The following is a 12612-nucleotide window of genomic DNA, read 5'->3' as shown; positions in this document are numbered from 1 at the left end:
TTGGAAACCCTCTTCACCCAACTTCGAGTCGCACTTTTGTCCGGATTTTTGTTTTCAGGTTTTACCCATCAACAAAATCAAACACAAGTGTCAATATTGTCAAGATGCCTGCTATCCGTTGCCATATTAATACAATTTTAATGTTCTTTCTTATCTGTCGGTAACGAGCCCATAATCACTTACTAATTGTTGTAGGTCAACGACGCACCTGTTTCAATAACAAACAGACTACAATTAGCTGTTTAAGGTGAGCACGCGAGTGTCTTATGGCGTCGCTTTAAAGTTAGTTTTCCCTTAATCACTACAATATTTTTACGATTGATTAATCCATCTGTCATTTAACGAATGATCTTTAAGAGTATTTATCAACCAAAAGGTTTAAGATAACGATTTAACGACTTCGATCATTTTAAAGACGAAGAAAACATCTCACATTTGGTTTTACACCCGACTACCTCTACTTACTCGAAATTTCTTTATTGGAATCGTAACATTCCATTAAATACTCGAACTCTAAAATATATTAAATATATATCATAATATTTAATTTGTGGTAGAGTCTCTTACTGTAACCACTTGCTGGCTGCAGTACGAATGGGCCGGCTTAGGGCGTGCAAAACCGGTCTGCCGGTTTTGCTGAAAACCGGAAACCGGACAATATTTACCGATTTTTCAAAACCGGTTTTGAATCACAAAACCGGAGTTACCTCCGGTTTTTCTGTAAGTAATTGATTGACGTACATTTTGATTTTTCGAACGCTCTAAGAAATATATAATTTTGAGTCATCGAATAATATCCGAAATCCGAACGCAACCTATCTATACTACTTACACTCCTACCTCCGCCCGTAACCCTCGCATGCACCCGCAACCACAGGATGGCCAGGCCACGCCGTACAAAATACGCGTTCTTGAATCTACATAGGCACGACGACGTCTGTACACGCGACAATGTGTGCGTAAGATACACAGGGCTGACTATTGCAAAACCCTATCGATACTAATATTATAAATGCGAAAGAGTTTTTGTATGTTTGTGTGTTTGTCCGTCTTTCACGCCGTAACGGAGCGATGGATCGAGGTGATTTTTGGCATAGAAATAGTTTATGGGCCTGAGAGTGACATAAACAAAAAATGAACAGTTCCCGAGGGAACAGCGCGCGATAACCGAATACAACGCGGGCGGAGCCGCGGGCAAAAGCTAGTAGTACTATAAGTGCTACCAATGACATTAAAAAGTACTTATATGTGGTATGGCTTAGATATGTGCAAATAAATGTAATCGATAATCTTACCTATTTCGAGGGTATTCTGGAAAAACAGAATAAGTGCAATTTTTTTAAAGTTACATATATAGGCATACTCAATGTTTTCTGCTTTATTTATCTAGCAAAACCGTATAAAAATTAATATTGTGCACTTATCCGGTTCCGACAGAATATCCTCGATTTATTTAAACCTTCTTAAAATGTGTCTGTCTGCGTATTTTAACCATTATTATTTTCAATTAAAATAGATATACGTCTACAAACTTAAAACGAATTATTCGGTAGGTAGTTATTTCATTTTAGATTAAAGTAAAGAAAGTAATTGAAATTAAGAAAGTAATTTTAATGCAGTTGTAATGTTCTGATTATAATATATATTGAAAGATTGTAATAAATCCAAACTAATACTGTAATTATAATAAATATTTTTTATTGTGGGTATATAAACTATCTAAGAATATGATTTAATTGTTCAAATTCTACCATTACTACCATAGTAAAAAAATATTTAAAAACATTGCCAAAACCGGGGAAAAAACCGGTTTCCGGTTTTGGGCTCTCAAAACCGCAATTCAAAACCGGTTTTGCACGCCCTAGGCCGGCTCGACCGGGTTAGTCCACACATACCACACTCCCACAGAATACCGGCGTGAAATTTTGTTTTGTACGGTGAGTGGGAGATCCCGAGGCCCAACTCCTCTCCCCCTTTTAAGTTCAGCATCAAATTAGCTTCCTTACTTAAGTTGTGTTTAGTATACATTGAAGAAAAAAAAAGTACTTCAACATGCCTCAACTCAAGATGAGAAATGTCTCCGGTCTGCATCTTCGTGACACGCGGCGAGCGCGTGGCGACTATCGAGTTGATAACAAGGTTCATTAGTGTCTATCGTCAACTGCACTGCCAACTACCGGATATACTTCAAACTTTACTTTAACGAGCTCTAGGAATCTCTGCTAATTGCAACTATCAGTCTACACAGAAAAATTAACTTCATCGAGGTCTGTTCTATATTATAAGAACTCGACATGAGAAACAATTATTTTTTATGCATTTATAGCAAGACTACAGAATCGATTGTAAAGGATATTTCATATGCATACCATACCTACGGGTCTAAGATCTGACGACGTATTTCTACGGCTTACTATCTGTTACACATCTGTACTTGGACAACCGTAAACCCGAAACACGTGTTTTCCGAGAGATAAGACCAAGTTTTATAGATTGATCACCCCTGTAACCTCAAATCGCAAATTTCATCGTAATCGTTGAGCCCTTTCCGAACACCCCGAAATAAATATACAGGAATTGTTGGTTTAATGGTATTTATAACATTTGCTTAGTAAAAAATACTCATAGTCCCAGGGATTGAATTTCCATCTAGAACTAGATGCCACAATATAACACTATTATGTTTATGTAACTAACTAGTAGTAAAATAGCTTTACTTTTTAAAGTACTCTCAAATTGTCGATTTGAATATACTCGAAACATACGTTTGAACCTAGCCTAGCCAAACCATGAACGAGGAAACGTTGTTTGAAACACTTCCGATGAACCAGTAATGCGGCTCGTGCAAGACAATGGGCCAAAAGTAAAGTAAACATTCAAAGCTTCAATTGGGCGTTACGCAAACATCATAAGAACTGTGTCACGGAGAGCACAAGGTCCTGATAACAACGATACGGGTGGATTATGTTTATCTGGCTACTTCATTGCAACCTGTGACAACACAACATCCAGAAACTAAAGGTCTTGCCGACCGTACCAATATCGCCTTCCAAAATAGCTTGCAAATACAAGACAGAGCGATTCTTCTAGTTTGTCCTTTAAAGCATCGATATCAGCAGTAGATGTGCACAAGGGTTTTTGGGCTGTATAGCCCAGGGCTTCGTATATTTATTGTGACCGATTACGATATACTAGGTCTCCATGGGGGACTTATTATATCATAATCGAAGACAGTTTTTGACAAAATCACAATTACTTAGTTCCCTATGTAGTACTAGCCTAGGGTCCTACAAATTCACGATCCACCCCTGATCGACGCTCTATCCGACTAGTTTGCTCTTGCAACCTTAGTGACAGATTTATCGAAAGTGGTAAAAATCTGGTTAATAAGCTACAAAACTACAGCTTAAACAAAATTTTAGTGAGTGAGTTAAAAAATCGTTCTCAGCTCTATATGTAGAGATAGAATCAAAAACAAAAGCTATTCAATTGTTATAATTATAACGTCTGTCTGCAGACATAAAGTACCCCCGTGAACGTGAGAAGCATTACTGTTATATGCCCACACACTATAGGTAATTGTAATTTCGTTTCGAAGCTGTGAGGATTTTATTACTTTCTTGCTTGCTAGGTTTCAATCGTGTAGTTATTGAATGTATTATAATCTCAAAATTGTGTTTTTAAGTCAAACTTTCGTTAAAACTGAATCAAATCAGACAACAGTATCTCTACTCTTACAATGTTAATTATTTTTACATTCATCACGAATACTTACAAACGGCGACTAACTTTGTTTTCTGACAACAAGTACTGACGGACCATAAGCTTTTTTGCAGAATAGCCGTTTCTTAACTAATTGCCTCACTGAAAATCTGTTAAAACATTTTTTTTCTGTGCCATAACGAATGCTACTAAATAAAACTACTGTAAGCAAATATTATAATCAATTCGTAGACCGGCTATAAATATTGTATCTATTGCCTAAGCCATTTATCAATCCGCCATGAATACACAAAAGTCACACACCCGTATGTCTTGTGAATGGAAAAAGCACTTAATAAATATTTTTTTCCTCATGCACTGCATTTTGACATAGATAATTGTTATCGTATGTTTGTACGTATATTTGGGGCAAGATGTTTACGCGGCATGTTTTGATTCGACAGGATGTGTGAACTTCGTGTCGCGTGGCTTACTACAGTTTAACGACACTCGTAGAAGAGTTCAAGGCGATTAATTCTTTTAAATATCGCAAATATTCGAATAAATGAGCAGCTTTTTAATAAAGGAGTGCGATGCGATTAGTATTGGAGTATATTGCACCTGATATAACAAGACGTTGGTGATTATGCTGCTTAAATTGGCTAACCATATATGCTGTATTTAGGCCAAATTTCATCATGGACAACACCAATTGGCGTCTACATTTAATTTCCACCCTCTATTGTCGAGCTAGATTTGATGTATTTTTAAATCACGCTTGGGGTTCAAACATGATATACGACTAAAAATATAGTATGACATAACACGCATAATTTACAATAAGCTCCCTAATTCTTGGGAATTCATACGTTTATTCTATCACTTGATCGGATGACACATGTCCGTGGTGCCTTGCCAGATGATGAGTTCAAAAGAAACCTTCGATTTGTTTATTATTTCTTAATAGACATTATTGCAAACCCAAGTTCAGTTTACCAAAATAAATGCAAGTTCACCAGAACAGAACAAACTTTGCTAAGTAAACTTTATTCGGTAATGGAGCCAAATGATAGGTTACCGATAAATATTTACAATTAGCTATCATTTAGCGATATTTTTGTTTCGAGCTTCACTTAACGTAACCAGTAACTTAATGTGATTTTCGTCTTTTATAACATCTGTTTATTCGTGACTTTTCATAAATACTTGGCACTCATTCACTCTAAGCTGGTTATTTCTGTCTCTCTCCAGCCTATTCACTGCTGAGTACAACTCTTCTCTCAAATTTAGATAGCTTGAGCTGATGTTCCCACGACCCCCTGCTTGAGAGACCTAGGCTATCAGGCCTTAAATATTCTGGTATATGCGTGAACATACAACGTAACCTGCATACATGTAGTACCTAACTTAGACGGAATCAGGTGGTGGCTCGATGGCTGATAACCGTCGGGTCACCGATACCCGAGCAACGACCCGGTTCTAGACTTATCGATTGGTCTGGAGTAACTGGGGGCCTACCACGCTCTCTTAATACGATTCAGTTTAGGCTCTAAACTGAACTGCATCGCTGTTTCTTACCACGACGTTACTTTTGCGGTTCAGTTCAAGCACAGTTCAGCGACAGCGATATAGACATTTTCATTCACTCACTTCAAGCGGTTTTCGTACCATGACGCTTAACTTGAGTGTGAATTGAATCGCTTCAGTGTCAAAATTAGCGATTCAGTATAAGTTACTCATTCTGTCAATTCTTTTGGAATTTTAAGTGTTTTACTTGGAATATTTTTAAATTTCAAGAACTTTTAAACTTTTATTCAAGTTTTATAACTTTTCATAGGTTCTCACGACATTGTGCTTCTTAACTCCTCATTGATAAAACTAATTTTTCAGTGAGAAAAAAGACTCGTGGATTAGTGACAGCATAACCTTTTTTTTTGTAATCAACACAACGGTTGCTAAGAACACGGAATGACATAGAGTTATGGTTTCCAAAATAAAGAGGTTTTAGTATACAATATTTGGATTGCATATAGCGGCATCCCTTTCGCGACTTAGCGTTTCAGTTTCGGACCAGAGACAATATCGGTCTTTCATTCGCTTGTAAACCATTGAGACTCAGCTCTGAGAAATAAACGTCGTGGTACCAATTTCGACGATTCAGTTTAGGTGCCTAAATTGAACTGCTCTGCGTTTGGATCGTTTATGAAAAGATCATGGTAGGCCCCCTGGACTGGTAATGGCTAGGGTTTGACAAGCTACAGTCAAGACACGATGTTGAAGCAATATAGTCAACTACACACTTCTCTTTAGAAATGGTGGCGGTTCAATTCAACATCTTCAATTCATCTTCACATTAAATTTCTGAGAGCTTTTACTTCGATGCAACAAACTAATCTGTCCTTGTGCCAACGGTTCATATGTACTCACTTTAGACTCTTTTGGCTCTACTATACATATATCAGGGTAAGAGGATGGAGAAGTGAGTACAGCGTAGAATTTTATTAAAAGTCCAGATTCTTTGCCACTATTCGTCATCGAGGATTGGATTTTCTTACTACATTTACCTATGTATGACACCAATAAATAAAGCCCAGTTCAAAAAAGTTACTTGTTATGCCACTCTTGAGTTCAGTATCAATAGAATTGCCGAACCATTTGATCTGGCCTTAAGATAGAGTGATTCGATCCCAACTTAGTCACCGTTTATGTATTCCTAGTCGCGTCTGTGTTTACGAGCGAGGTGTTACGACTCTCAGACTATAAACTGGCTCTCGATCTATTAAACGGAGATGGCTATCTCAAATAATGCTACAGCAGTCTGAATTACAATGGGATGACGAATGTTCTGCTGATTATTTTTAGGGTGACGAATTATAGCGCTTGTTCGGACTAGTGTGACATAAAAGCGAACACATGACCTGTTAAAAACAAATATGTTAATTTTTAATTGCGCTAACAAGAGTAAATAATTAGTTATGGTCTAGCTGATCTAATTAGTAACGTGGACGACTTTTATGCGCTTATGCGTAAGAAAGTCGCTTCACAATACAATACAATACAAAATTTGTTGAAAGTCGCTTCACTGATACGCAGAATGAGGGGCAGCTCTAACAGTCTCCTAAAGGTGGTCGCAGAGAGGCAGGACAGTGCTGTTCTTAGCAGGTTCAACATGCTGCACGCTGCTCCTGCGTCTAATAAATAATACCAATGTAGATATACTAACATAGTTCTTAAGTTTCTATTGTTACAAACATGCTATGGACCAAATTAGTTGTCTGAAAATAAAAACTTTTTTTTTTTTTTTTATTTTTATAGTACCTATAGAATTATAGATAGGCAAACTCTTTCAGATGAAATATCTATCCAGACACCAACACCGTGATTCACGGTGATTCATGAATTGCTCTATGATAGAAGTTAAAGTATTCTTTAAATTACTTAGGTAGTTTATATAGGTAACTCATTAAAGTTGTTTGGTATTAAACTAACTTCTCATTTTGCCCTCAGGCATGAAGATGACGATGTCAACATCAGCAACGATGAGCGCCCGCGTGCACAGAAAGGTTATGCGGGCGCCGCATAAGCGCGTGTTGCCCGGCAAGATGGCCCACGCCGGCAAAATGGTGCATCCCGGCAAACTCGCGCATCCCGGCAAACTCACGCACCTCGGGAAGTTCGGCAAGCTTCCGCATTATACACACACTCACACACTCCGGCCGCCCGAGCCGTGTGAGAACAGTAACGACAGTGGACTCGGACCAGATCATGATCAGAGACATTTGAGTAGCATTAACAGGTAAGACTTGATTATACCTAATGATGCACGCTTCTGCTAGGGTGTTGAGCTTGACAGCAGTTGCAGTTTGATTGTTATAACAACATTTGGTGTACATCTTTATAATACATAATATAAAACGAAGTCGCTTCCAGTCGTATGTCACTCCGTGTGGATGCATGTAATGTAGGTACAGTTTGATTAATTCGAGTTAACACTTGACAGATGGGCGTACCTTCAGTCAATTTTCAACTTTGACGTCATACAAATAAAGCCATTTTTAGTATACCGCTACCCACGTTTACAGATTATGTAAAAACTATTTTATTTGTATGACGTCAAAGTTGAAAATCGACTGAAGGCACGCCCATCTGTCAAGTGTTAACTCCAAGTAATCGTACTGTACGCTTAGACCTTTTAACTCGCGCAACGCATTTTGATGCGGTTTTCATCAATATTTATTTATTAACCGCACGAGTGTAGTTAGTTCACCGGCGTAGCTAGGTCGACAAGGGTCCCGGTGCATAGAAAAAGAATCGGGCCCTCACCCCCTCTTCCCACGTAGGCTCGAGGGTCGAGCCTGCTCACAAGCTATATATAATGTGTTATAATCACATTAGGTACTCAATTAATGCAGTAACGACGAAACAGAAACAAAATTGTGTTGCTCTGAAAGGAGAACATTTTTATTAATCCCAATGTTACACACATATTATGTCATGTAAAAAATTAACTAAACACTTTAACTGAAAGGAGAAACAACATTTAATGCTAATATTCCGCGTATTCTTCTATTTATTATTAATTATTCAATATCTTGTATGACATTACGTTTTACATATTTTATCTGTTCTAACAGACAACTTTCAAAAGCAAGGCCACAGGCAAGTTAAATGAGGAGCTATGAACCTCATTTACATCACTCCCAGACCAACACCGCATCAACTCAAAATAATACACCACTTTAATTTAGACCTTCCAGAAATTTGGTTTAAGTCTAAATTAAAATGGTGTATTATTTTGAGTTGATGCGGTGTTGGTCTGGGAGTGCGTATATATGATATGCATTGGGTTAAGTTTATTTTATAAAATAATCTAAAAAGATAACTTCTTTAATAAATTGAATACCAAATGTTACAGTTACATCAAATGTTGTTATGTCGATCATTTCACACCCCTTGTATTGGCGTCAAATTGTTGACAGTTAAGGTGTAAATTGAAATGATTTTAACGTGGGTTGTCAGCATGGTGTAAGTGTAAATCAGGATAAATAGTATAAATAAATACTATAGAGGTAAGTAATACTCGCTTTTTTTGGAATGTGGTAGCTAATGTATTGTTTGTGTTCAGATTTGTATGGTTCCGCTTTTTGCTTTCCAAAAATATAACACGCAAATATAATGTCTCTAACAACACGATTTCAGCGAAACCTAGGACGTATCTACTTAATGCATGTGTTAATAAAAACATGTGATAAGCAAAGTTGTATTGGTATATCTATTTAAATAGGGTAGGTACTTGAGGCCATAGCTATTGTGCCTACCTATAGATGCACTTCAATACAATAGTAGCTGTTACGTCACTTGTTTGCCAACTTAATTGACTATTTTATTACCCGACTGCGAAGAAAGAGGGTTATGTGTTTGACTCGTATGTTTGTATGTATATATGATTCATATGTCCTCTTGTAACTTACTCAACGGCTGCACAAATTTTGATAAATGATATGTCATTGGATTCGTCTTGATGACACGAGTGACATAGGGTATATATAATAATATTTCAATATGGAAAAAAATATGACGGGAGAATAAAAAAATATATTTAGTATTGTAACAATATGGATATCACACTAGCTAATAATTAGCCCATTCTAATCATATAATATTATGATGGTTTTAATCTTCCATTTTGACAGAAATATCAAAGAAGTGTGAAATAAAACAATAAATTTAAAAAAAACCCGACTGCCGCCTTAAAAATACTAAAAAGAAGAAAAAAAACTAGTGGTCTAGAACTGTTAAGTAGCTAACTTAAAGTTCAACAGTCGGGACCCATTCAAATAGTGACCCATTCAATACCTCAAATTTCCTAGTACCTAATGGGTGCCGACTGTTGAACTTTAAGTTAGCTACGTAACAGAGTTCTGGACCACTAGACTCGTTTTTTTTCTTTTAGTATTTTTTATAGCGGCAGTCGGGTTTTTGTTTTTTTTTATTTATTGTTTTTATTGTTTCAAATAAAATAAAAGTCTGATAACATTTTTCTTAACATTTAAGTCATCTGTTCCGTTACACAAATCGTCTTCTGATAGACTCTGCTTATCAGTCGTGATGCCATCATCGCGTGATGATATCACTGCCATATTGATCCAGACTTCCCGAATGACTAGCATGCCGATTTCTGAATGAATGAAGATAAACTTAACTCTTTTAGGAAACTATAATATTTCATAAAGTTTGTATGTAGTGTAGGCAAGTCGAGTCGAGTTGAGTCCAGATTAAATACTGTTTCTACTACGACCAATTGTCAGCGAACAGACTAGAGACTGTATCTGTATCTCTTCATAAGAATAGAGGGCATTTAGCATTTCTTGTCTTAATATTGTACCCAAACATGCTAGCGCCGGTCAATTCGCGCGACCTTCGTCTAATTTAGATAAACGTGCGTGCGCGCCGCTTCCCTAACACACACAACTCATTCGTACTTAGCATATAGTATTTCATTTATTAAAGTAACTAGATTAAAGTGTGGGGGATGTAAAAACAACATACACAAAAACAATAAAAGATACTGTTCTATTCTATTCACAATAGAGAGATCTCTCACTAGGCTGAATTAAGCCTGGCGCTGAAGTCTGAAGATTTTTATAACTTCGATTGCTCGATGTAGAATATGAAAGATGTCATCAACGATTCTCATATGTCGTAGCAGTTCATTTAATGATAGGCAGTGCTCGAATCGCTACAAATCCAGCATCGACTAGGTTAAAGCGAGATTGTCCTGTCTGTCTTGTCTTAATTATCTACAGGTACCGTCCTACCCGCTCCCATAGTTGCGCGTTCGCAAATCAACGCGAAAATTTTGCTGATTCGCAGGGTTAGATAGAAGGGCATCCTTCAAACGTCTGTGTCACTCACTTATCTTCCTAAACATACTTACAAGCCACTTCCTTCCTCGTCTCCTATCTGATTGGGTAATTGGATTAGGTACACACGGGGCCAGCCCCCGTCTTATTGGTCTCTTAATACTTGTAATATATGTAGCACGTCGTCACGTAACTGGTAATAAAACTTAAACCTTTGAAATTATTTCAGAAATGGTATAATAGATTTGACTTCTAAACTAAAATAAACGCAAATTACTTATAGGATATTAGTTAGGATAGAAATTCCCTAAATCAATGAATGGCTATCCCATAATCGAATGAGGAACAAAATTGAGCTAAATAAAAAAAACTTTCTGGCTTTAAGGTCGTCTTTCACTGACTTTAGAAGAGAAGGTAAGTAAGTAATTTTAACTTTTCTACTTTAATTACTTATTTAATCGGCAGTCGAAGAATTAACTAATTAATACAAAAGTATTCTATAACCTTCCAACGGGCCATAAACGAGCGAACGTCAAGGTATGTTTCTCAATTAAAACTGTTTAAGCACCTAATATGCATATTATATCTTTGTATATTCTTGTATAGTTAGTTATATTGGGAATCTTGGCATCGCGGCTCTAACGATTTCGACCAACTTTATGCGGGTAATAAATTAATTATTTTTTAATTTACGCTTTACTTTTAAAGCTTAAATTTAAATACGTATTTTCTCCAAAAAAAAAACAGATGTAATATAATTTACTCTATTAGATAGTCGAATAGGTATTGAAAATAATATCACATACACTCCGTGAGCTCTTAAAAAAACCTTCGGATTTTAGAAGCATGCTTCGGGTATTGACGAAGACACGCGATCGTGATATGCGGTTCTGTTCTGTTATAAGCTTGCAAAACTTTTCAAAATTACAGTAAAAAGTTTAGTAAAGTATAACCATCAGTACAAAATAAACCTTACTGTAATAATATTACGCTTCTTTCTTTTTTTAATTTTAATACAATACGAGTATGACTTTTCGTCATGATACAAAATAAAACAAAATCAGCATTTTCGAATCCTTACATCGTTAATTCAAATTTAGAACACCCTGCTTTAACACTCTACTTTCATTTGGAAGTATATAGAGCTGTTGTTATACTATATCTACTTCTCTTGGGTATATCAAATAATTTTTTTGGTCTGCTTTCGTTTAATATTTTTTTAATGTACTTTTCGAAATCCCCGTTGCTTCTATAACTCGGTCTTGAACCTTAATAAAATATTTACGATCAGCACTTTTCTTAAAACTTTCAGCTTCTTTACAAAATATTTACATACATTATAAACAATTTCCCGTGATTGGCTATTTACAGTTAATACCCTGTTAAAGTTGACTCGTCATGGAAATCAATTTCCGAAAAATAACAAACTAAATAAATAAGTAAGTAGTGGTTTTAACTGCTCTATATAATTCAATGAAAACACAACGAGTGCACTCGTCGCGTGATGGATTGTTACTAAGTCAAAAAGACAATTATCATTTTCTACTAACGAATACTTCCGATTTCCCCCGAAACCAGAAGGTTTTTCTAAGAGCTCACGGATTGTATATAGATTAAATAAACATGGGGGAGGCCCTAGCTATGTCCAACAGTGGACTTACGGATGATATTGTTAAAGTAGAAATACTATTAACGATTGAAAAGGATTCAATAGAAATATGTTGCTGTTATAGCTTAGTATTTTATTAATATGACAAGATCAAACTTGACAACAAACCATAAAAAAGATTACAATAAAATCATAATATAAAACCTTTTTCTTAACAGGTATGATGATGATGAGATTAAGATTAGATTAACGTATAACGGCAAGCTTTCAGTTCTTTGAGTGGGCCATCTCACAAAAACACTAAGATATAATGTTTACTACGCACCAGTCGCGGGCGCAGGTTGCGCGCGTGCTAATTTGTATTTTTGGCACGTTCCTTTATGCCGTGACTCAGTACTATCGCTTCATCTATGATGTCGACCGGCTACGTACTTAAAC

General features: G+C 36.3%; 1 protein-coding gene across 1 annotated transcript in view; it reads left to right on the top strand.

The window, feature by feature from the left end:
* The window catches only part of NFAT (nuclear factor of activated T cells 3), a 101140-nt gene that overhangs the window by 67442 nt on the left and 21086 nt on the right, over positions 1-12612 (top strand). The window contains 1 exon segment of the mRNA XM_074085225.1: positions 7210-7498. Coding sequence (XP_073941326.1) covers positions 7210-7498 — 289 coding nt within the window.

This window comes from Choristoneura fumiferana, chromosome 3 (genome assembly GCF_025370935.1).
Source record: "Choristoneura fumiferana chromosome 3, NRCan_CFum_1, whole genome shotgun sequence".
Taxonomy (NCBI): domain Eukaryota; kingdom Metazoa; phylum Arthropoda; class Insecta; order Lepidoptera; family Tortricidae; genus Choristoneura; species Choristoneura fumiferana.
This window is presented reverse-complemented; position numbering and strand designations above follow the sequence as displayed.